This window comes from Myotis nattereri (genome assembly GCF_964212035.1).
Source record: "Myotis nattereri genome assembly, chromosome: 2".
In the NCBI taxonomy this organism is placed as follows: Eukaryota; Metazoa; Chordata; class Mammalia; order Chiroptera; family Vespertilionidae; genus Myotis; species Myotis nattereri.
The window spans coordinates 59,842,976-59,870,214 of NC_138076.1; the positions used below are offsets into that span (position 1 = coordinate 59,842,976).

A 27,239-nucleotide genomic window follows, 5' to 3' on the forward strand; every position below is an offset into this window, starting at 1 on the left:
CTATGCGAAAGATCTCTTCAAGCAAATGTATAAAATCAGCAATAAAATTCAAAAACAGAGAAAAGACTACTGATCTTACCATTAAGTGGTTATTCTAAACTAGCTCTCCAATACCATCTTTCCATGCTGTCACTTGTTATCAGTATTTTCTATACATGAACATCCAAATACATTCACAAAAATATCTTGCTTATTATCAACTATATTCTCTCTGAGACACATACTGGGTTTGGCCCGACAGAGAATAACTCTCAAATTACCACAGTGGTAAGCAAAGCATATATTGGCTGCTCATCCAATTTTATATTCCATTCTTATTCCTTGAGTATTTTCTTCTAACCATACAGAATCTATTTCTGCCTCCTACCCAGAAAAGTGCTACCCTTAAATGAAAATAGTAATTATACTTGTGTTTCTTATATTATTTCAACTTGGATGAGAAAGAAGAGGAAACCAAAGTGGGCTTTCTTTCCCCCCTAAAAACTCTCTGTCTTGAGGTCTCACATTTTATTTTCTTATTTGTGTTTATTTGATTTTATTTATAGAAAGAGCTCACAAGCTCAGCGTCCCACAAACCTCTCCTCTTCCCACCCCCTCGGCTCCTTTACCCCTGAGGAAAGGAATGGGATAGAGTCCCTGCCTGAAAATGTTTTTTTTTAAATCACATAAAATCTTGATAAGAATGTTTTAAATTACATAGCTGATTCCTCAGGTGAATTTTCTATCAGTGCTGCAAGGGAAACACTAGATGTTTCAACAGTGACCTTGGCACAGACTAGCTCGCACTACCTGCTGACACCCAGCACAGGTACAAGAACGTTAACCACTAATAATCTTGTGAGAAAGGGCAGTTAGAATGGACCCATAAGCTTGCCTTATAAACTGACAAATCAAACAGCCACTGACGCTGGCTGGTATCTTTGCATTTCCTGCATTCCTGAGTGAGGAGACAACCTGCCCAGCCTCTACAGTCACACCTTACACATTCCACTCTCCACAGTAATCTGAAAGAGGAACCCTTTAGGCAGGGCAAAGATGTTCAAATTCAGCCCATATTTTTGATGCAAGTGTGGGTATACTGAGGATTTTTCTATTGAGCCCACTGATAAGACACAAACATTCACATAAATGAATGGCTCAAACCAAGTTTTCTGAAATACCATTGCTTTTCAAAGGGAATGACAAGCATGAGTAGGTCAATGAAATCTATAGTCATTCAGCAAACTAGTCCATGTACTAGTAAAGGGGTAGTGTTTACTTTCTTGATTCTTTAGCTCAGTGGTTCTCAGTGGTTTTACCTTATAGGGTCACTGGCAATAATGAGATATTTTCAGCTGTCACAAATGGGAGTGGGGGTGGGGCATGATGCTACCGTTACCTAGAGAGTAGAGGCCCAGGCTGCTGCTAAACATTCTATAATGCACAAGGCAGACATCCACAACAAAGAGTTATCTGGCCCAAAACATCAAAAGTCATTAGGACCAAGGCTGAAAAATCTTGCTTTAGCTAAATACAAATAAGTCATTGCAGGTCCAAGATTACTATAAGTCATATTGTATTTCATGCACACTAACACATCAGATGGCAAACATTATTCTGGTTCAACAATTTTCACCATCAGAATATCTTGTTTGCACAAAATAATACTAATGTAAAGTGTAATTGAAAAAAATTAAAAATTAAAGAATTATCTTGCCTGCTTCTCGTGGTTTTGTATTGAGCTTGAATCTTTTTATTCCCAAATAAAATTATCATTTTGAGTTTCAATGATTTAAACATACCCACCATTAACACCAGCTACGTTTTTGGAAGACTCAAAACTCCCGAGTTAGAAATTTTTTTCTAGTATGACTTTGTAAAGAATAGGAAGGACAGAAAAGATAAGGGGAAATCAATCCATATATATATATATAAAGCCTAAGTGACCGTTCAACCATTGGACCGTTAGCTATGGCACGCACTGACCACCAGGGGAGGAGATACTCAATGCACAGGCATGGAAACATGAAACAGACTGATGTATCTCAGAGGGAAACAAGGAGGGGAGAGGGTGGGAAGAGGTTAACCAAAGATCTTATATGCATACTAAAGGCCCAGTGCACATATTCGCTGGGGGGATTGGTCCAAAACTGGCAATCTGACATCCGCCGAGGGGTCCCGGTTTACAAGAGGGTGCAGGCCAAGCCAAGGGACACCAGTGTATTTATAACATAAAACTCACTCAAATAAGAAAAACCACATCTCTTTGGTAACATGGTTACTGTCTTCCCAAATAAAAAATAATAATAATCATGAATACTTCAAGCAAAGCAGTCAATATATTTCTAAATTATCTAAACATCTCTTCCTGTATTGTCATTGCTTATGTTTTTCACACAGGCCCATGTGCACAGGTAAATCCATTGCCATGGCTGCCAAGACAAATATACATGGTAACTGACATAAAATGAACACATTATAGCTGCAGGAAAGAAAATAAGAAAGGAGAAATGGAAGGGGGGGATTGGAGTACTACAATCACTCAGGTTAACAAACTTACACAGAAATTGTGTAATTCTTACTGTATTTGACGTAACTTGATGTATCTACCCCACACAAGCCTCATTCACAGAACCCATGTCAATCCACACACATGAACTAAGTGGGCCAAAGGGAACCAACACTCCTGATCACAGCCCATTTGGCTAAGACGACTTCTCAAGGAACTGGTCGTGCACAGGCTGGCCATGATATCAGTAGCCCGGAATGAAAAAGTAACCTGATCTATTCAGATTTCTCTCTTGAGAATCTCAACTAGGAGACACCATTCCCAACAGGAAAAAGGTAATCATGTGGAACGCAGTTGCCATGTTTATGCTTAGCACTGGAGTAACAGGAGAATTCTCCCAAAATCCTTACAATAGAACACTCTACATCTCACTTAGCTTGAAAGCATTACTAAAAAAGCATTAACTGCATGCAAAACTGGTAAATTTTGATCAATGCCTTTGGATGTATCAATGTCAACTTCCTGTCTTTATTCCTCCAATGTCCTTACCTGTCTTTGTTCCTCCAATACATCCCTATAAACTAGAAAAATGCTTGTCCCAATAGGCACTCCATTATTCCTGGTTTTACTACTATACCCATAGTTAAGCAAGAGGTTACCATCTGGGGGGAAATAGGTGCAGGGTACTGGTTGTCTGGTTTTTTTGTTTTGTTTGCAACTTTCTGTGAATCTACATTTATTTCAAAATAAAAAGTTTTTTTAAAGCATGTGTTAACTGAGACATTTATCTGTCTGTATTAGTTTCCTAGGACTGCCATAACAAAGTACCACAAAATTGGTGGCTTCAAACAACAGAGATTTATTGTCTCACAATTCTGGAGCAAGAAGTCCCAAAATCAAGGTATCCCCAAAGCCAGGCTCCCGAGGAAACCTGTTGGGAAATTCTTCCTTGCTGTTGGTTTGCTGTCAATCTTTGGTGTGCCTTAGCCTGTAGATGCATCATTGCAATCCTCAGTTGTCACACCACACTCTTCCTATGTATCTGTCTTCATATGGCCATCTTATCATAAAAACACCAGTCATATTAGATTAGGTGCCCACCCCACTTCAGTATGACCTCATCTTAACTAGTTACATCATCTGCAACAACCTTATTCAAAAAAAAGATCACATTTTGAGGTAGTGGGTTTTAGAACTTCAATATATTATATCTTTGGAGACAGAGTACAGGGGGCACAATTCAACTTATCACACTATCCCATTAAAAAAAAAAAACAACTAATTTTAGGGCCTATCATTTTTCACAATGGAAATCATATTTATTCATTAATTTAAAAATCTTTGATCTCCTATATGTACCAGTCACTATGTTATATGCTGTGAACACAAAAATTACTAATATGAAGTCTGGCTCAGCTTCTTCAACTTTCTTTTCTATAAATGTCAAAATCTAAGCCTTCTGACTTACTCCTTTTTTAAAAAATGATTGATTTTAGAGGGAGGAAGGGGGAGGGAGGGAGAGAGAGAGAGGGAAAGAGAGAGAGAGAAGCATCGATGTGAGAAACATCAATCAACTGGGGATCAAACCCACAATCTGGGTATGTGCTCTGACTGGGAATCCAAACTGCCACCTTTCAGTATATGGGACAACACTCCAACCAACTAAGCGACACCAGCCAGGGCTGACATACTCCTTCTTAAAGAATTCTTCGAGGTCAATCTTCATAGTCCCACTATAACTGCTCATGGATGTCAAAGTCACAGTCTACTGTAATTCTCTGTAGAACATTTATTATCTGATGCTTTCTTGCTCATTTGTCAATTAATTTGCTTGATCCCTATTCCCTATAAGCACTTTGCAGGTAAGGTCCTTACTTGTCTTTGTTCCTCCAGTGCATCCCTATAAACTAGAAAAATGCCCCAATAGGCACTCCATTATTTATTAAAAGAATGAATGTGCTACCAAAGAACATTCATTGAATATCTGTGTGTCAGACCATCTATATATCATCCATTCCCATCCTCATAACAACCCTACTAGATAGATACTAGAGCTCTAATTCACACTTGAAATTAAGGCTTTGGGGTTTGCCACAACCATTATTCCACACAAGCATCAGAGGAAGGAATCAAATGAGGCATGATAACAACTTCAAATCAATTGCTTAGTCCACTTCTGAGGCTATGGTCACACTTCTACTCCTACATTCAGCTGAAAATGCTCATTGTCCTGTATTTGGGAAATCATCCAATTTAATATGCTGGAAATGCATTTCATTTTAGTTTCTAGAGATAAAATCCAAACCAGATAGAATTTCTGATGCTTGAAATAGAAGTATTTGGAGAGATCTTTGGATTTAAAATTACATTTGTGATTTCATCTCATCACAGAATCAGGAGATTGAATAAAACCTCTGGGACCAACAACAAACCACCACAATTCGAGCATTCCAAATAGGCAGGGTGTTTGAGATCAAAAGCTAATTTCATTTAAAATGCATGTAATTAACCCAAGAAATGATTTAAAGTCTAAGCATTAAACTAAGACTAGCTTAAGCCATTGGAGAAGACAGAGAATACTTTCAATACAGTTTGAACTTTTAATTTTCACAGAAGTTATTTTAATATAAAGTATATTTCGTTTATTAAACGAATATTCTTAGAAAGATTTCAAAAACCAAATTTCTTTAATTTATTCCTTAATACCTTGCAATGTACTCTATTACTAGAAGTAATTCATATATATTCATATGATACATTCATATATAGCTAGACAGATATTTTCTAATAAAAATACTCCGCAAATAATTCATCTCTGTCAAAATTATGATGAGATTTTATTTTAGTTATTTTTTAAATTAAATTTATTGGGGTGACATTGGTTAATAAAATTATACAAGCTTCAAGTGTATAAGTCTATGATACATGATCTGTATATTGCATTGTGTGCCCACCACCCAAAGTCAAATCTTCTTCCATCACCATATATTTGACCCCTTTTCCCCTTTACCACCTCCCCACTCCCCTGACTCAATTTTTATGACAACTGCAAACCCAAATATTTTGGTATTGGTACATTTAATTCTTCATGCCTTTAACATCTGCATACACATCATAGCCAAACAGAAGGTTTCTGAGAATATTATAAGCACAACTTAACTATTCTAAAGAATATTTTTTCCTTTACATTCTAATTATTAGCTCTTACACTTAGTTTTTTGAAATTAAATTTCTTAACGGAATTCTAACATCAACTTTGATTTTTAGATATTGCTAACATTTTCAATATTATCCATCATTTGCATTTTAATTATAAATTACTTATTTCCAAAGACATGAACCCACCTTATTATTGGTCTCTTCAGTGTTTTCTTTTTTTTTCCCCTTTCTTTATTTTTAATTGAACTTATTGGAGTGACAATGGTTAAGAAAATTATACAGGTTTCAGGTGCAAAATTCCACAACACATCATCTGTGCACTGTATTGTGTGTTCACCACACCAAGTCAAGTCTCCTTTCATCACCATCTATCCCTCCTATAACCTTCCCTCCTTTCTTTTTTTTTTAAATTTTATTGTTCAGATTATTACAGTTGTTCCTCTTTTTCCCCCCATAGCTCCTCTCCACCCGGTTCCCACCCCACCCTCTGCCCTTACCCCGCCCTCCCCCCCCCCCTCCCCGCCACTGTCCTCATCCATAAGTGTACGATTTTTGTCCAGTCTCTTCCCACACCCCCACACCCCTTTCCCCTCGAGAATTGTTAGTCGACTCCCTTTCTATGCCCCTGACTCTATTATATTCACCAGTTTATTCTGTTCATCAGATTTTTTATTCACTTGATTTTTAGATTCACTTGTTGACAGATATGTATTTGTTGTTCATAATGTTTATCTTTACCTTTTTCTTCTTCCTCCTCTTCTTAAAGAATACCTTTGGTGGTGATGAACTCCTTTAGCTTTTTCTTATCTGTGAAGCTCTTTATCTGACCTTCAATTCTGAATGATAGCTTTGCTGGGTAGACTAATCTTGGTTGTAGGTTCTTGCTATTCATCACTTTGAATATCTCTTGTCACTTCCTTCTGGCCTGCATAGTTTCTGTTGAGAAATCAGCTGACAATCGTATGGGTACTCCCTTGTAGGTAACTAGCTCTTTTTCTCTTGCTGCTTTTATGATTCTCTCTTTGTCTTTTGCTCTTGGCATTTTAATTATGATGTGTCTTGGTGTGGTCCTCTTTAGATTCCTTTTGTTTGGGGTTCTCTTTGCTTCCTGGACTTGTAAGTCTATTTCTTTCACCAGGTAGGGGAAGTTTTCTGTCATTATTTCTTCAAATAGGTTTTCAATATCTTCTCTCTCTCTTCTTCTGGCACCCCTATAATTCAGATGTTGGTACGCTTGAAGTTGTCCCAGAGGCTCCTTACACTATCTTCATATTTTTGTTGTTCCGGTTGGGTGTTTTTTGCTTCTTCATATTTCAAATCTTTGACTTGATTCTTGGGATCCTCTAGTCTGCTGTTGGATCTCTGTATAATATTCTTTATTTCAGTCAGTGTATGCTTAATTTCTAGTTGGTGCTTTTTCATATCCTCAAGGGTCTCACTAGACTTATTGAGGGTCTTACTAAATTTATCGGCGGTTTCTAGAAAATTCTTGAAAAACCTTAAAACCGTGGTTTTGAAGTCTATATCCAATAGTTTGCTTTCCTCCGTTTCTGTCATTTGTGACCAGTTTCTTTGTCTCTGCATTTGGGCTGCTTTCCTGTGTTGATAGAGTGGTTTCCTGTGCTAGGTGTCCTATAGGGCCCAGTGGCTCAGCCTCCCCAATTACCTGAGGTGGACACTCTTGGTGCACCCTTTTGTGGGCTGTGTGCACAGTCTTGTTGTAGTTAAGCCTTGATTGTAGTTGGTATCACTGGGAGGAATTGACCTCCAGACCAATTGGCTGTGAGATTCAGCTGTGTCTACGGTGGGAGAACTTCTGTGCTGGAGACACCCTTCTGGGGCAAGACTTGCTTCAGTGGGGCTTTGGTGCTCACTGAGTCTGCCCCCTGAGTGTGTCCCTTATGGATCTGAGGAGTTGTAATCTGGATAGTCTACTCTGACCACTGGGTACACTGGCTGTTGGATCTCTAAGGAGGTGCTAATTTAGCCTCTGCCTGGGGCTACCCAGCAGGAGCTACGGAGAGATCTGCAGAATCCTCTTCTTTGTTTGGGGTTTGGAGGTGCCCAGATGAGGCCCAGCTGTGAAGCAATGCAAGCTGCTGTGGGGCCTTGGGCCTTCTTTTGGATGATCTGGGTCTCTCTGACCCAGCTGCAGTTTGTTAGGTAATTTTAGATTGCAAAGGGCCAGCCCATTCATATGCAAAAGCCTCTGTGCACAGCTTGGGTGGGGCGGGGTCTCAGGGAATCAACAGGGAGGAGCAAACAGCTATGGCTGATCCTCAGCCCTGCCCTAAGAGGTCCGGGGTCTCAGTGGCCCAAGGTAACTGCTGCAAGCACCTCTGAGAGAAAGCCACCCTCAAGTTCTGCCCACTGCCAGACAGTCCAGTTTCTCCCCATATGAGTCTGGGTCCCCAGAGACTCACCGGGAACTGGAGTCAGGGCCATTGGGAGCTTTTGTCTCCCACCCAATTGAAAAAGACAACTGTGTCGCGGAGCTCGGAAAATGGCGGAGGTATAAGCGGACGTGTCCTGTGCCTTGTCCTGGAGCAGATAAGGGTGAGCAGCTGAAACGGGTAACATTCAGCCCGAATAGGTAGAGGATTTTCAGCTGAGAGATTGTCTGCAGCTAGGAAAGACTGAGAACCCCCCAGGGAAAAAAAAAGGACGGTTGGAGACTGCGGCTGAAGCCTCTCCTGGTGCGCCAGCTAAGCAGCGGAGACTGCGCCATCTTGGGTGGTTGTTGCCGGCATCCAGAGACCAGCTACTAACCTGGAAACAAGGGATCTCAAGCAGCGTGACTGCGTGAACTCAGACGAGCACTGCTTCTTCTCACGGAAAGGTTGGACATCCCCTAAAGGTGCGGTTTGCAGTTCGGGTTGGAGGGAGGACCGAGCTCGCGCGCGCGGGGCGGAATCTGTGCCCCACAGAGTCCACAGCCGTTGGGACCAGCGTGACCCGCGAGTGGGGAAGGGGCCCCACAGGGCTGCTGGCAGAAGGGAATGCGAAAAATGAGCCCATAGCTGGACTGGATGTAAAGGAGCAGCCTTGGACTTTGCCAATCTGCTGGCTGCTTGGTGCCAGGGGCGAGTGGGCGCTCGGAGACTGCGCGCGGAGACTGGGCGCAGACCTGGAAGGTGGAGGCTTGCGAATTCGCACAACTATCAGGCTCTTGTTACAGTTCCCCTTAGATCTGTGCATTTGATTATTAAACCCAGCGCATGGGATTCCCCAGTTGGGGTCATTCGCAGAGCCTGTAGGGGAAAGTTCTTTTTGGGGAGCCTGGGAAACAGCGGACAGTGGCAAGGAACCAGCTCTGGGCAGTGGTCTTTCCCGAATCAGTTCCAAATACCATAGAGGACAAAACCCTACTGATAGAGAGGACTTAGAGCCTTGGAGGTAAATCCAGACACACTGCCACCCAGAGGCAGAGCCACGAACTGTCTCTTTTGCGATCACAAATAAAGGCAGTCTGGTAAAAAAATACAACCTGCCTTAAAATCAGGTCTGTGGTTTACTGCACGGAGGGACAGTGTATCGCAGGGAAGTTCAACACTCCCCTGAATGCCTGGCAGGACTGAGGCATGCCAAAAAGAAGAGTGGAAGATCTGAAGCACCTTCACTTCCGAATATTTATATATATATTTTTTTTTAATTCTTTTTTCACCATTTCATTAAGAACCTATTTTATTTATTTTTTTATTTTTTATTGTTTTCATCACCTGATTTTACCTTTTTAATTACTACATTTTTTAACCAGTATTATTGCTATCCTTTTACCATTTTTTCAAGGGTCATTTTATTTTTTATTATTTTTTTTTATTTTTCTTTATTTTATTTTGGGATTAGTGTTCTACACTCTATTTTCATCGTTCCTTTAGCATCATTTTCTCTATCTCACATTTACCCTTAAGCCAAAACTCTCTTCCTCACTTTTCCCCTTTTGTTGTCCTGTTTCTCTTACCCTATTCCTGCTTTGGATTTTACCTATTCCTTCTTTCTACCCACTGTCTAAATTTCACCCTACTTATATATCTAATTTCCAATCCCTCGCTCTCCCCATACAAATAGCCTCTTCCCCACCTCTATTTCATTCTCTTAATTTTTTTTTGTTTTTGTTGTTGTTGTGTTTTTCTTTGGTCTTTTTGTGTTGTTTTTTTTTCTCTCCCTTTTCCCAATCTCATTTCAGCACTCCTTTTTGTTTTTTATTTTTCTCTCTAATATTTTTCTCTTTTTTCTTCTTTATCCCCTAATTCTCTTCGCTCGGGGGGGTCACCTTTATTTGGGGTTATTAATATCGTGAATGCATTTAGTTCGGTGCCTTGTACGTTGTGCCTTGTTGTGTTGTATTTTGTGCCTTTGAATCAGCGCAACAGAGAGAGATCTACATAACCAAACACCTTGAGAAGAGAAATCATGGTGAAACAAAGAACCAACCCAAATATGAAAGAAAAACAGGCATCATCAGAAAAGGAAGTAAACGAAATAGAGGCAATGGAGGCAAGCAACCTGTCAGAGAAAGAATTCAGAGTAATGGTCATAAGGTGGATGAAAAGAATGGAAGACCAATTCAACAATATGTGTAGGAACCAAGAGGAAATGAAGAGAAACCAAGAAGAAATGAAAAACGACATCACTGCCATAAAGAACTCAATAGAAAGCATCAACAGTAGACTAGAAGAAGCAGAGAACCGTATCAGCGAGCTAGAAGACAAGGTAGAAAAAAATACCCAAACAGAACAGCTTCTAGAAAAAAAAATTAAAAAGCAGGAAGAGAGCCTAAGAGAACTCTGGGACAATGCTAAACGAAACAACATCCGAATAATAGGGGTGCCAGAAGGAGAGGAAACTGAGCAAGGAATAGAAAACCTGTTTGAAAAAATAGTAACAGAAAATTTCCCTGATATAGGGAGGAAAAAACTCACACAAATCCAAGAAGCTCACAGAGTCCCAAACAAAATGAACCCGAAAAGACCGACACCAAGGCACATAATAATTAAATTGGCAAACACCAACGACAAAGCAAGAATCTTAAAAGCAGCCAGAGAGAGACAGAAAGTTACCTACAAAGGATCCCCCATCAGACTAGCGACCGATTTCTCAACAGAAACACATCAGGCAAGAAGGGAATGGAATGAAATATACAAAGTCATGCAAAGGAAGGGTCTGAATCCAAGAATACTATACCCACCGAGGCTATCAATCAAAATTGAGGGTCAAATCAGGAGCTTCACAGACAAAAAAGGTCTACGGGAGTTTATTACAACCAAACCAGCAATGCAAGAAATGCTAAAGGGTCTGCTGTAAATAGAAAAAACAGTAAACAAAGAAGGAACGCAGCAGTAAAGAACAAAAATGGCGACTAACAAGTTTCTATCAATAATAACTTTAAATGTAAATGGATTAAATTCCCCAGTCAAAAGGCATAGGGTAAATGAGTGGATAAGAAAACATGACCCATATATCTGCTGTCTACAGGAAACCCACCTCAGAAAAAAAGACGCACACAGACTGATGGTGAAGGGATGGAAAAAGGTTTTTCAGGCCAATGGAAGTGAAAAAAAAGCCGGGGTAGCAATACTTATATCTGACAAATTAGATCTCAAAGTGAAGGACATAAAAAGAGATCAAGAAGGCCACTTCATAATACTAAAGGGAGCAGTCCAACAAGAAGAAATAACTCTGGTAAATATATATGCACCCAATATAGGAGCACCCAAATACGTAAGAAATCTTCTGGAGAAGATCAAGGGAGAGATTGACAGCAATACAATCATAGTAGGGGACCTTAACACCCCATTATCGCCACTGGACAAATCCTCTAAAGAGAAACTCAGCAAAGAAACATCAATCCTAAATGACTCACTAGATCAGATGGAATTAATTGACATCTTCAGAACATTTCACCCCAAAGCCACAGAATATACATTCTCCTCAGGTGCACATTTGTCATCTTCAAAGATAGACCATATATTGGGTCACAGACAAAGTCTCTTCAAATTCAAGGAAATTGAAATCATATCAAGTATCTTCTCAGACCACAAAGGCATAAAACTGGAAATCAACTACAACAAAAACAATCCCAAAAAATCAAACACATGGAGACTAAATAGCATGCTATTAAACAACGACTGGGTCACCAGTGAGATCAAAGAAGAAATAAAAAACATCATGGCAACGAATGACAATGAAAACACAACAATCCAAAACCTATGGGACACAGCAAAAGCAGTCTTGAGAGGGAAGTTCATAGCTCTACAAGCCTACTGTAAGAAACAAGAAACAATGAGAATCAATGACCTAACTCTACAACTCGAAGAATTAGAAAGAGAGCAACAAAAAAAGCCCACTGTAAGCAGAAGGAAGGAAATAACAAAGATCAGAGCGGAGATAAACGACATAGAGACCAAAAAAACAATACAAAAGATCAACAAAACCAAGAGCTGGTTCTTTGAAAGGATAAACAAGATTGATACACCTCTAGCCAGGCTCACCAAGAAACAAAGAGAGAGGACCCAAATAAACAAAATCAGAAATGAAAGAGGAGAAATAACAACAGACCCCATAGAAATACAAAGGATTGTTAGAAAATACTATGAACAACTCTACTCCAACACACTAGACAACCTGGAGGAAATGGACATATTCCTAGATAAATACAACCTTCCAAAACTTAACCAGGAAGAATCTAAAAATCTCAATAGGCCAATAACTATGGAGGAAATCGAAGCAGTAATCAAAAAGCTTCCAGCAAACAAAAGCCCGGGGCCAGATGGCTTCACAGGGGAGTTTTACCAAACATTCAAGGAAGACCTAAAACCTATCCTCCTCAGACTATGTCAAAAGATCCAAGAGGAAGGAACACTTCCCAGCTCATTCTATGAAGCCAACATCACCCTAATCCCAAAACCAGATAAAGACAATACAATGAAAGAGAATTATAGGCCAATATCCCTCATGAACATAGATGCCAAAATCCTCAACAAAATCCTAACAAATCGGATCCAGCAGTACATCAAAAAGATCATACACCATGACCAAGTAGGATTTATCCCAGGGATGCAAGGATGGTACAATATCCGCAAATCAATAAACGTGATACATCACATAAACAAATTGAGAGAAAAAAACCACATAGTCATATCAATTGATGCGGAAAAAGCATTTGACAAAATCCAACACCCTTTCTTGATAAAAACTCTCAGCAAGATAGAAATTGAGGGATCATACCTCAACATAATAAAAGCCATATATGACAAACCCACAGCCAACATCATAATCAATGGGCAAAAACTAAAACCATACCCCCTAAAAACAGGAACAAGACAGGGATGCCCCCTCTCACCACTCCTGTTCAACATAGTACTGGAAGTACTAGCCATTGCGATCAGACACGAAGAAGAAATAAAAGGCATCCAGATTGGAAAAGAAGAAGTAAAACTGTCCTTATTTGCAGATGACATGATACTGTACATACAGAACCCTAAAGACTCCATCAAAAAATTATTAGACTTAATAAATGAATTCGGCAATGTAGCAGGATACAAAATTAATGCTAAGAAATTCATGGCATTTCTTTACACCAATAGTGAACTTACAGAAAGTGAAACTACAGAAGCAATCCCATTTACCATTGCACCAAAAAAATTAAAATACCTAGGAGTAAACTTAACTAAGGAGGTAAAAGACTTATATGCTGAAAACTACAGGACACTGAAAAAAGAGATAGAGGAAGACATAAACAGATGGAAGAATATACCGTGTTCATGGATTGGTAGAATCAACATCATCAAAATGTCCATACTACCCAAAGCAATTTATAGATTCAATGCAATCCCCATTAAATTACCAACGGCATATTTCACAAATCTAGAACGAACGTTCCAAACATTCATCTGGAATAAAAAAAGACCCCGAACAGCTGCAGCAATCCTGAGAAAACACAAAGTAGGTGGGATCTCAATACCAGATATCAAACTGTATTACAAAGCCACTGTTCTTAAAACAGCTTGGTACTGGCACAAGAACAGACATATAGATCAATGGACTAGAATAGAGACCCCAGAAATCGACCCAAACCACTATGCCCAATTAATATTCGACAAAGGAGGCAAGAGCATACAATGGAGTCAAGACAGTCTTTTCAATAAATGGTGTTGGGAAAATTGGACAGATACATGCAAAAGGATGAAACTAGATCACCAACTCACACCATACACAAAAATAAACTCAAAATGGATAAAAGACTTAAACGTAAGACGGGAAACCATAAAAATACTAGAGGAATCCACAGGCAGCGAAATCGCAAACATATGCCAAAGAAATTTCTTCTCTGATAATGCTCCTAGGGCAATGGAAACTAAAGAGAAAATAAACAAATGGGACTACATCAAAATAAAAAGCTTTTGCACAGCAAAGGAAACCATCAAAAAAACAACAAGAAGACCCACTACATGGGAGAACATATTTACCAATGATAACACCGATAAGGGTTTAATTTCCAACATATACAGGGATCTCATGAAACTTAACAAAAGGAAGATAAACAATCCAATAAAAAAATGGGCAACAGACCTAGATAGACACTTTTCGAAAGAGGACATACAGAAGGCAGAAAGACATATGAAAACCTGCTTAAAGTCACTAATTATACGAGAGATGCAAATCAAAACGACAATGCGTTATCATCTCACACCTATCAGAATGGCTATCATCAACAAATCAACAAACAACAAGTGTTGGAGAGGATGTGGAGAAAAAGGAACCCTTCTGCACTGCTGGTGGGAATGCAGACTGGTGCAGCCACTGTGGAGAACAGTATGGAGCTACCTCAGAAGACTAAAAATGGAACTCCCATTTGACCCTGTGATCCCACTCCTAGGAATATATCCCAAGAAACCAGAAACGCCAATTAGAAAAGATATATGCACCCCTATGTTCATAGCAGCACAATTCACCATAGCTAAGATTTGGAAACAGCCTAAGTGCCCATCAGCAGATGAGTGGATCAGAAAACTGTGGTACATATACACAATGGAATACTATGCTGCGGTAAAAAAAAAAGGAACTCTTGCCTTTTGCAACAGCATGGATGGAACTGGAGAGCATTATGCTAAGTGAAATAAGCCAGTCAGAGAAAGATAAATACCACATGATCTCGCTCATTTGTGGATTATAGAGAACAACATAGACTGATGAAAAGGGACAGACCCAAAGACTGAGAAACAGCGATCAGGCTATCAATCCCCAGAAGGAAAGTAGGGGAGGGCGGGGGTAAGGGGAAGAGATCAACAGAAGGACTTGTATACATGTATATAAGCCAAACCAATGGACATGGACAACGGGGGGATGGGAGCATGAGTTTGTGTGTGGGGGGGAGGTTGGGGGTTAAAGGGGGGGATGAGGACACATTTGTAATACCTTAACTAATAATAATAATAAAAAAATAGTAAATTAAAAAAAAAAAAAAAGAAAAAGACAACTGTGTCCTCAGTTGCCAGCCCTTTCCACATGCGCCTCCGTACCTCTGCACTTTACTTCCACACCTCCTCTGAGTCTCAGTGTGCTTTTCTCTTTACTTCTAGTTGTAGAATTTCCACTCAGCCAGAATTCCTGTGGTTCTAGATGATGTCCGTTTTGTCTTTTAGTTGTATTTTTGAAGTGGTTGTGCAAGGCAGCAATTTCAGGTGTTTACCTATGCCACCATCTTGATTTCTCTCTTCAGTGTCTTGACCCACCAAAATATTTATATAATGACAGTGTGGGGTATTTTTCATTTGCAAAATTCTAAATTTAAAGCTAAAAATATAGAGAATCATCCATAGCTATGGATAATATTACTGAGGAAAAAAAAAAAAAAGACATGTCCAACATCACACAGGATGTTGGTAGGAAACCTATTACATAAAGTAAACAAGCCAGGAGGTCTTGGGCATTTTATAAATACACTCCAAGACCCCTGTGCTGGGTGAGGGTAATGCATAAGCAGGAAGCACCAGAAACGGAACAAAGGGTAAACATTGGACAGTTTCCCTAAACTGTGGTCCACTAGCAAACAATGTATGCAGGCTGAGCTTCAAAGGAATGTGATCACAAACAAATGCAATTTGTAGAAGAAATAAGCCAAGAAAGGGGATATATGAGGTTTGAGGGCACAAAAATCAAAACAAACAAAAAATAAATTAAATAAAATCTTCCAGCTGAAGGGAAACAGAGAGAGGTACTAAAGGTGTGTGGAGGACATCACAAAACATGCTTTTTTTGAGCAAAAAATCCCAAACCTAATTTCTATAATAATTCCAGATAAGAGAACCTGTCATTTCAAAAACAAAGAAATCTAGTTTTGAAGACAATTTATTACTTACCAAACCTGCTATTGGCGTGGACAGTCTATTGATCTTCTTTATGACACCAGGTTTAAGCTTATTAATCAAACTGAAAGTGAATAAAGAAACAAGATAAACAATTACAAGAGTGCCAATATCAATTTAATGTTCTTTTTAACATTCTCAAAAATCATATATGTCACTATTCCATCCCCAATATGTTATTCGGAGTTAAGAGCCCCAAAGAAAGCAAACAGCTGAGAAAACAATTCCAGAGTCAGAACAGTCTGCCAACAATGGTGAGTTGTTCTCTTAGACCAGAGACATACTTCTCCATCCAAAGCCAAGTCCTTAAAATAGTGAGCTCCCCATCTATTAAATAAAGGTAATATTTGATTGTTGCAAACTGCCAGTTTAAGAATTGCTTCAATATAATTTAATTCACTTGGTCCTAAGAATACTGTTTTCTATTAACCATTTTCATTGATTCTTTTCTCAAACCAACCCTTTCATAATTTTATTTGTATGAAGATTGACAGCACTATTTATTCCTATTTACCCTTTTATATGAAAAATAAAAAACAACAATAAATTAATGCAGCTATAAGTAATTAATAATGTTCATAGGCTCTTTCTTAGAGTTCAATATAATATATATATATATACACACTTATGTAAACATTTGAATGTCTGAATGTAAACAGATCCCTATTTTAAAAGTTAATTTCAACGCTATATACTATTCTGTCATATTTAAAGGGTGCAGTGGGAACTCATCCTCATAGCCAACTAGTTCTTATGGGTAACTCATTCAAGTCCATGATTGATTGCTTTGTTATCATAGCAAAATGACTGAGTGAAAAATTAAATTAACTGTGCCAGAACTCCCCAAAATAACCTGAAAGTTACCTCAAACTCTAACATTGAACAAATTTAAACTGCTATGACAATCTACAAAGATATGTGTCTCCGCGCTCTAGAATACCAAAATAGAACACAGCTTTGATGACTACAACTTGGAGTACACTTTTTGGTTCTAAATCTAGATTATTGTGAATTCTATTTTTTTGTGGTTCACTAATACAGTGCCAGGCCACAGAGAAATTTAATACTAAAAGAATGCTTTTCTATTAGCTCTAGCGTGGTTAATTAATCATTAATTACTGCCATAAAGCAGTAACTTGAAACAATGACTTTCCACCCACAAAAAATAAATAAAAATTATTTATTCTGTAACTGAGCTCCACTAGGAAAGCAAAGAAAGGAGAAAAAGAAATCAAACATTATTAATTCACTGGTCTCCTCTCCACAATAAACGACAGAAAAAAAAATCTGACACTTGTGGAATGTCACTCGTTCAACATTCCAGAGATTTATATACACACTTGAGTGTGCTAAAAATAAAAAAGACAAAAGTCTCAATTTAATGACCTTCAGAATGTCGTTCAACTGGATTCAAAAGGGTGGATTATGAAGACTTAGTCTGGTGAACAAAAGATGTTTTTCTGTTTTCATAGTTTCTTGACACAAAGATCTTTAGAAAATTTAATAAAACCATCTCCTCGACTTTAAGCATTTTCTAGAAGTGTTAACTCCTTGATTCCTAATTTCTTATTTATTCACTAAAAGCCATGTGGGAATTGAACAGGCTCATAAGAAATGAGAGTTCCAAATTAACTATTCTAGCTGTTCCTTATTAACCCAGTATTTCTAAATTCCATTAAAAGTGGCATTCTTACAATGCATAGAAGTAACAACTGAAACTTTACTTAATAGGAACATATTCTGCACAATATAAGTCAAGAAACCTGTGGCAGTTGACCCCTAGCTTGGCAGTGACTTTCCAACAGTTAACTTGGATCTTAAAATATAGCCTTCCATTGACATTAAATGTTGAAGACCAATATGAGACAGGGCAACTCAGAGATAGAATGTCAGGGAAGGCTAACATTCATGGTCCTTGTTAGAGGAAGAGTGTCATACATCCCGCCTCCACCCATTTGAGTCACTAGGGACTTTGTCCAGATTATTCCACTTACCTGTTTACTTCACTGATTATTTTTGTATTACAGTGTTAGTAATATCAAGAGCACTTTTTAAAACGACAGTTTCTGGGATGGATAAACTCTCAATTAAGTCAGCCAGAGGAAGTAAGGGATTGAGGTAAAGAAAACAGCCGGATAAATACTGTCTCCCTGTAATGAGTTGACTCCTCCCTCATCAGAAGGTTCCAGAGCTATTACTTAGAAACAACAAATGCACAGTGGACTGGAGCCCCTCTCCACTCCTGAGCCTCCTAGTACAGGTACAAACTCAGAAATAACCATGGGGACAAACCAACACTCTGGATAACACACAAACTACCCTCTAAAAAGTGTATCACTAGAGAAAAAGGCTGTTTTATCTGTCAACTGTTAAAACGACATCAGTTCTAAGCACTAGGATATGGAGAAAATGCAGTTTGAGCAAATGCTGACCATCCATAAACAATTATTTTCATATACAATTAAAGGAAGACCTTCTAGGAAGAAAAATAGGTTTCAGAAAATTTAAATTTCTGTGACATTTAAATATATCTAAAGGAATGCGGCATAGTCTTATGTCAAATAAAATACAAGTATCATGCAAGAGAAATACTGTTCTCTTTTGCAAATAAAACTTCTTTGTATAATAAGTGTTCTTTGATTATACATGTTTCTAAAGGCAATACTGACTTCAGGTGACTGGCTCTATTCATGAATGAGCCAACATGATAACCTCCCAGATTCCTCTAAGCACAAGGGACCATTTCCTCCTCTTGCATCCCCATATCCCATCCCTCTAACCCCATGTAACATTACACAGCCACCTTGGCAAGCCTTCTCTCAGGCCATGGCAGGAACCTGGTGCTGTGCTCTGATAGCTCTCAGAGGTCTGCTCATTTGGTGAGATTAAAACCAGAATGGAAAACGCTGAGTCATTTGGTACCCCCCACAGTAGATCGCTCTCACAATTCGGCCTGCAAACCTCTCCTTCAGCTCATCGTGCCAGTTGCAGTCTACTTCCTTTTCCTCTCTTCCCCAAAACACTCCTACAAGGGAGTTCAGTTGAACAATAGATGCGAGAAAGGGGCTCTGTTCCAAACCCTTGTCGCCGGTGAATGTGACATGACCTGTAATGAAACTCAGAAGTGAGACTCAGAACTGCCCATGAAGCTCAATGTGATGTCCAGCTCAGTTATAGGTTTTAATCAGAATTTGATGCTTGGTCTGTTAGTCTCCAGAAATTAGTTTCAAATGCCAAACCTCATTTCCCCTCTTATCAGGAAGCTCCTCAGCAGAAGTGCAAAATGTAGGGACATCTTTTGACTTCCTATTTCCAAAGATTTTCCAAATGCACCAGAGAGACTGACATCAAAGAGCACGTCAATCCACTGAGAGTGAACTTTTAAACTATAAATTATTTGGTTAGTCATTCACACATACATTACTAATATCTTTCTGTCAGCCATGTTTTTTACATATATATATACCCCCACAGTAGTCAAACTTTTCCTATTGGTAACTAAACTTTTTAAAGATATAACTAAGAGATTACCCATTTCCTTACAATACTTGTTTTACCCATTATTTGACATTTTCTCATTTGCCCAGTTTTCTTCTAGATGCCAACTTTGCTCAACAAGCCTTTGAATGCTTCCAAAAGATTCTAGACAGTGGTCAGCCACAGAGCAGCCAGACAGTGACAGTGCTACGCACACACAGGCCTGTCCTCCCAACGCAAACAGCACCTCCTAGCACCCAGCAAGCTGCCTGGCATTTAGCAGGTGCTTTAAAATACTGGCTAACGTCCACTAACTTTTAATGTGGAATTTTTTCTGTTAATAATTCAAAACCTCTATCTCTTTATAGAAACAACTTTACTAAAAAACCTTACCACTGGTTTCATTCAAATGCTAGGGATGATTTTTTTGCTTCTCCCAACAAGGACACCTCTCATTTTTCTGTTGGCAGACAGAGGAACTGCAGTGTTCTCTCCTAATTGTCAAATGTTGACCAAGAGAGTAAACTCTTTATCAGATATATTAACTGGATTGGTTATCTTTTTTTATCATGTAAGCTGCTTTTTACTTTATTATATTGTCCACAGAAATAATATACATCTATAGCATAAATTTTCGTGACCTGCATATAGTCCCTTCTGTGGATGAATCAGAATGTACGTTAAAATGTTCTATAACTGTTGGACTGATTATCTTAAATAAATTCCTTACTAAGATTTTAAATTAATTGCTTCCTTCTAAATTCTTAAGCTGTAATATTTTTTTAAATAATATTGTTGGGGGAGGCCCTGGCTGGTGTGACTCAGTTGGCAGGAGCATCATCCCATGCACCGAAAGGTAGCAGGCCCTGGTTAGAGTGTTGGTCCTCATTAATTTAATTTAGACTATATTCTGATATATGATGAGTTTTAAAATTAATTCTTACCCAATTATTTATCCCAATACAATGAACTGAATGTTTCATCTCTTCTCCATTTTCTCATATCTTTTATCACAAACTCTTATGTAATATAATGTATTTCTGGACCTTGCTCTCACATTCATATGTACATTTATAAAGCAACTCATAATTATTAAATACTGTGTTTTGTTGTACTTTATCATATGTTCTAATATTAGATTAGACTCATTCTACAAAATTGTATTTTTAGAATTTTTCTTATTCTCATTTGTCTATTATTCTACATAAATGTTAATTCTTTTTCTAAGAAAATTTGACATTTTATATAGATATTAGATTGAAACTATAAATTAATTTTTATATCTATTACCTTATACAGAAATGTAGTTTATTATTCTATTTCTTAAATCTTGGAACTAACCATTTTTCCTACATATAAAAATAAAAGCCCAACATGTTTCTCTAAAGTAAACAATGTTCTAAACTTCATCACTTGATAAACTTTATCAACTTGATATAGTACTTTTTTAATGATTTTCTGCTACATATTATTACTTTTATCCAGCTAATATTCTGATTAGTGTTACTAATCAGAATTCTAGAGACTAAGTTTCATATAAGGCAATTACTCTACTTTTAATTTATGTGATACAGTATATTTCTCCTTTTTACAGTATTCATTCCCCTTATTTAATTTCTTTCTCATTGCACTGAACAGAATCCCCATACTTTCATCATTTTACGGCCAACACAGTGTTATCCACATGTTCACATGAGAGCCTTCATTACATCAAAAACCTACTTCAATAACTTTCCGCTGATCAACTTTAATATAATTTATTTATATCACATAAACTGAGTACATCCATTTCTATCTTTTATTTTTAGTACACCATCATTCTCATCTATTTCTCAGAGGCCCCATCACTGAAATCTTTTAAGTTCTCCTTTTGGTAACTTACGTTTAGGGTGAGAAAGCCCTGTAGACGATACATGCAGGTTCATAAAACATACATAAGCTTTCTACCTTCAAGTTTGAGGCGACAATATAAAAGACTTCTACAAAATTGGCAATGAGCCTGTACAGTGCGATTGCCTTAGCAGAAGTAATTTTTAAAATTAATGTTTTCCAAGCTCACCTTCAACTTTTATACTACTCTTTTTTGAATGATGTTCTCGCTACATATAGATATAAAATTATGGGGGCGGGGGTGGGGTGGGGAGATTGACCATGAAGCTGAAAAAGAAAGCATACAGATGATAACCATAAAATACTGCCATGAAAAAAAAAGTTTAAATTTTTTAATTATCTATATGAAATTGAACACTTGTATCTTTGTTTATGTACTGTTAGATTATCAAATAATATGGAAAACATCAAAGTTTATATTACTTTAAGAAAAAATAGTTTTTATTACTTAAATTTCAATGGCTGTCATATGGATCAGGGTCAATATTTATGCTGGAGAGCCATATGGAAGCAACTATTCTCAGGAAATTCAATGCCAGAAAGGGCTCTAATAAAAAGCCCTCAAAGACATACAGCTTACAAGATTTACCATTTATTTAAAAGTCTGGGCTTCTAATATCTGGCTTCTGAACAACTGATTTTGCTTTCCTTATAGGCATTATAACTCAGGTATAGCTGTGATCAAACAGAGGAATGCCTGCTAACAGGCCAACCAGGTAAGTTTTCTTCAGTTTTGGATTTATACAGAATAGTCACCTGGACTTTTTTCCCAACACTGCACCTTTTAGATTAATATTATCTCCATTAACCAATGGCTCTACATGTGACTCACAATTAAGAGAAAGATTATTTTAATACAAATATCATGTAGTGTCCCACAGAAACTACAACTGCTGATTATCGCAGCTGAATGTTTACTTAGGCGCCTTTTGAAAAACATTCATTTGAAGAATACTAGGTACTAAACAGATTGATTAGACTTACATGGTAATGCACCATACCTCAAATTGGTGTTATTTCAATTAGGAGACAATCTAAGAATGAGCTTTTGGAAGTTGTGAATTAAAGTGACTTTTTTTCATTTTTATTTAATTTATTGGGGTGGTGTTGGTTAACAAAATTGTACAGTTTACAGGTGCATAATTCCACAACACATCATCTATATACTGTATTGTGTGTTCACCACCCCAAGTCAAGTCTCCTTCCATGACCATTTATCGTGCCTAAACCCTCCTCCACCTTTTCCCACTCACCCTACCCCAGCAATCACCACACTGTTGTCTGTGTCTATGAGTTGTTGCTCTTTTTTTTTTTTTTTTGCTCATTCCCTCCACCACAAACCTCAGCCCTCCAAACACCCCCACCCCCAGCTGTCAGCCTGCTCTATATCTGAGTCTCTGTGTTGCTTGTTAGTTCATTTTGTTCCTTAGATTCCACATCTGAGTGAAATCACATGGTACTTGTCTTTCACTTAACATAATGCTCTCCAGGTCAAAAGCCATTATGTCTCTAAACATTCATCAGAATGTTTGCTGTGATCATTAAAGTAGAACTTATATATTTATTCTAAAAGTACTGCTTGTGGTCAAAATAGTTTTTCATCAACTCTGAATATTCTCACTAGAAATAGGTTGGATATAGTTTTCAGAAATTACCTCAAGTCACTCAGACCCCAGGCTGGTGCCTAAATTGCATTTTAAATAAAATTTAAAAAAACAGCATCACTATCAAGTATGCTTAATGACCTAGTTATGGAAGCAATGCCCCAAATGGGGGGAACTCTCTAAAAAATATTTTGAATAATAGTTCATCACTGGAAGTATATAACCACAAAGTGACTTCTTTGAAAACATCACCTATTTGGACTATATGCTGTCATACGTCTGAAAACAATTCCATAACTCATAGGCACACTTCCTACATAAACCTGCCTAATTCCTATCCTGTCTTGTGGGGCTTACAATTGACATCAAAGTTATTTGGCTGTGAACCACTAAATAGTGTATACCAGCGATTTTCAATATCGGTGTGCCACAATAATTTTTAAAACATACAATACCTGACTTTTTAGTCAGGGGCACTGACCTCTTTTCCCTTAGATTGTCAAATGAGAAAATGACAAAAGCCAACACAACAACAGCCATACAGTGTGAATGAATCAAAATTATGCTTATTTTTTGGTCAGGTCAGCAAAAGTATTTTTTTGTTGTGCTGCACAATTTTAGTCATTAGTATATATGTGCCATGAAATGAAAAAGGTTGAAAATCACTAGTCTATACTCATAGCAAAGTAGTTTTCAGATCACAGGCGTCTTTCTAACAATCATTTTTGTCCTTTCATGTTCTGAACACAATAGAACGCATCCCATATAATAAAGAGTTAATATGCAAATTGACCATCACTCCAACACACAAGATGGCCACCCCATGTGGTCAAAGATGGCCGCCCCCATGTGGACACAAAATAGCCGCCACAAGAAGGCCAGCTGGGGAGGGCAGTTGTGGGCGATCAGGCCTGCAGGGGAGGGCAGTTAGGGGTGACCAGGCCGGCAGGGGAGGGCAGTTGGGAGGGACAAGGCCTGCAGGGGAGGGTAGTTGGGGGGAGCCAGGCCAACAGAAGAGGGCAGTGGGGGTGACCAGGCCAGCAGGGGAGGGCAGTTAGGGGCAATCGGGCTTTCATGGGAGCAGTTAGGCGTCAATTAGGTTGACAGGGGAGTGGTTAGGGCAGCCGTGGGCAAACTACGGCCCGCGGGCTGGATCCAGCGCGTTTGAAATGAATAAAACTAAAAAAAAAAAAAAGACCGTACCCTTTTATGTAATGATGTTTACTTTGAATTTATATTAGTTCACACAAACACTCCATCCATGCTTTTGTTCCGGCCCTCCGGTCCAGTTTAAGAACCCATTGTGGCCCTGGAGTCAAAAAGTTTGCCCACCCCTGGGTTAGGGGGTTATTAGGCTGGCAGGCAGAAGTGGTTAGGGGCAATTAGGCAGACAGGCAGGCAGGCAGGCAAGCGGTTGGGAGCCAGCAGTCCTGGATTGTAAGAGGGGTCCCAGATTGGAGAGGGTGCAGGCTGGGCTGAGGGACACACACTCCCTGTGCACAATTTTCGTGCACTAGGGCTCTAGTTTAAATCATATAGTTTTCAAATCCAAACAAAGTAATTTTCAATCTGTGACCAATTGGGCTGACCATATCACCTACTAAAATTAGTTTAACACTATTTAGCAACAATTCAGAATGTGACATCAGAAGAGGTTCAGATGCATCCCTGAAACCTTCCTGTGGCTCTTCTTCATGTGCCTGTCCTACAACATATCAGCTGGAACCACATGAAAGTGACATTTCTACAGGTCACAGATGGTTGAATAGCAAAAACTTGATATGGCTTAACTTAATAATATTGCTCTACAGAAGTTCCAACACCCATCAACAGATTGTTATCTACATGTCCACCAACCTATGTATTTCTACACAGTTTGATAGTTTACAAAAACCTATAAAGTTCCATATATCTTACGGAACTTTGCAAGCCTGTAAAGTAGGCAGATTAGATATCCTGACCTCCACTTTACAGGTGAGAAAATAAGGCTCGGATGTTAAGTTACTTGCTCAAATGTCCAAAAGTAATGGAGCAAGGAATCAAACCTACACCCTTTGACTCCTTCTGTTTGCTGCAAACAACCTTCCTTTAGAAGAATAATCAAAACCATCTAAGTGAAAACACATACACTCCCAATGCTTATTTGTGGACAGATTCCATCAATACCTATGCAGTAAGTGTCTACATTGAAACACTTAAATGCTTTCAAAGCTGTACTCAAGTACATTCTTATAATTTATTGACTCACTTCTGCAACCTGTACCCTCACACATTCATCCTTACATCCCATAGGCCAGCCTGCCCCTTACCCCCAAAGGTCATATACCAAGCTAACTGTACTACACATCCATTGAGGAAGAAACCACTACGCTAAAAACACAATGTAGGCTTCATACCATCTATCAAGGCACAAGACTATTATACTTAAAGACAACCAAAGCCTAGGATGTGATTCTCAATATATGTTAATTAAATGAATGGCCCATGACTCCAATTGATTGTGGTAATGTAATGACTCCACTTACAGCTTAGAAGAAACATTTGCTACTGCCTAAATTTGTTCTACAATCATTACTATTTATGGATAAAAGAAAAAAGTTTTATATAAATTTCTAATACAGGCAATTCCATACATTAAAATAATCTGCGTAAGTGACAGGTGGTACAATGTAATAAGGCTTTCTCCTCAACCACCCACCCCTACTGGCCCATCAAACAATAATAGAATCTTTCTTGTTTACTAATTTAAAATAATATATATTTCATCAATGCTATCTTTAGATACAGAGAGTGATAACCCCTTCTTACTGTCTGGAACTATGGGGTGTCAATTTGCAGGGATCAAATCTCACTTGTTACCAAGAAAACATATCTGTGACTATTGTAGCTAGCCATGGAGAAGGGAGTGAAAGTAGACATTCTTCATAACATGCACACACACACACACACACACACGCGCACACACACCTTTGCTATTAAATTGTTTGTAAATGCTTTAAATACTTACTCACACAACAGAACACCATTCTCTAGAGAGGCTCGAAAATCCTTTGTTTCAAAATTCTTCTCTGTTACTGCCTGAAAGACAGATTTGGGTATTAATTTTCTTTTAACCAAGAATAAGACACAAGTCAAATTCAGATTAAGTGATATGATTCTAATATTATCACTGAAGGATATGCATATATCAAAAGCTGTTCCACAAAAGAAATTATATGAAGCTCCATGTTACAAAGAGAGAGGTTAACCACTTCAGTATGAAAAAATATAAACAGGAAAAAAAAAACCCACAATGAGCATTTTCTGTAATGTAACCATTTTATGGATAATAAAAGTTGGAAGCTAAATTTTGAACATATTTTGTATTTAAAAATCTATGGGTGATCTATTTTACTAAAAGTAAATAAAAACAGTAAATAAACTTGAAACACCAACTATATATGCACATAATTAATTTCAATTCCATCCTTAAATTCCTCACATTTCATTACAAAGATAAATAGCAGAGAGCCTGACTCTCCTTAAATGTATTCATGAAATGGTCTGTGTAAAGAGCTATTTACTTAAACATCCGAGGGAGAAGACTGTTAAATCCTAACACAGAGAAACAAAAGATTGAGAGAGGGTAGACGGTAAAAAATTCAAGCAGACGATTCCCCACTTAAGACTCTTATATATGAGCAGGCCACCTAAGGTTACCACCATCAATGTTCTTAGTAAAACTGCTGGGAAAATCTCTCCAGATTCTGTTTCTTGAGGATAGCAGAGATGAGAGGGAAGGGAGTTCCATAGGGGAAGCAGTAGCAGAGAAAACAGGGCGGGGGGGGGGGGGGGCGGAGACTGCTCCAAGAACAACTCTTGGGACTGGATCCCCAACTAAGGGTGTGGGCAAGAGAACCACCATCTGCTAGCAGGAGTCCTTGTTCCACCTGCCACTTCAGGAAGAAATATAATCTTGGGGATTGTTTTGGAAGTAATTCATCTTAAATCCTAGGTGAGCCACAGTGCCCCTCTGTTCTTATTCACCACTGCTAGCTTTACTGTCCACCTAGAATCCCTATTATGTCTTCTGCATCTTTTCCACAATGCCCAACATAGCTCTAAGCTAGACATACTGCCTGTTAACTGACAAAACAATGGGTAATTTTAGAATTAAAGTTAGTTTCTCACGAGATGGTTCTATAAATATGGACAGAAGCCAAGGCTAGGAGGTGACACACAGAAAAGCAGGAGCATCCTGTACATGGCGGGGGA

At 38.3% G+C, this 27,239-nt stretch overlaps 1 protein-coding gene across 6 annotated transcripts in view; it reads right to left on the reverse strand.

The window, feature by feature from the left end:
• Positions 1–27,239, reverse strand: part of LMO7 (LIM domain 7) — a gene marked incomplete at its 5' end in the record, with an annotated part of 216,571 nt that overhangs the window by 114,488 nt on the left and 74,844 nt on the right. For all 6 annotated transcript variants that reach the window (XM_081084184.1, XM_081084183.1, XM_081084182.1 and 3 more), the window contains 2 exons: positions 16,009–16,078; positions 25,993–26,063. In XM_081084184.1, the coding sequence (XP_080940310.1) occupies positions 16,009–16,078; positions 25,993–26,063 (141 nt within the window). The remainder of the gene's footprint in view (positions 1–16,008; positions 16,079–25,992; positions 26,064–27,239) is intronic.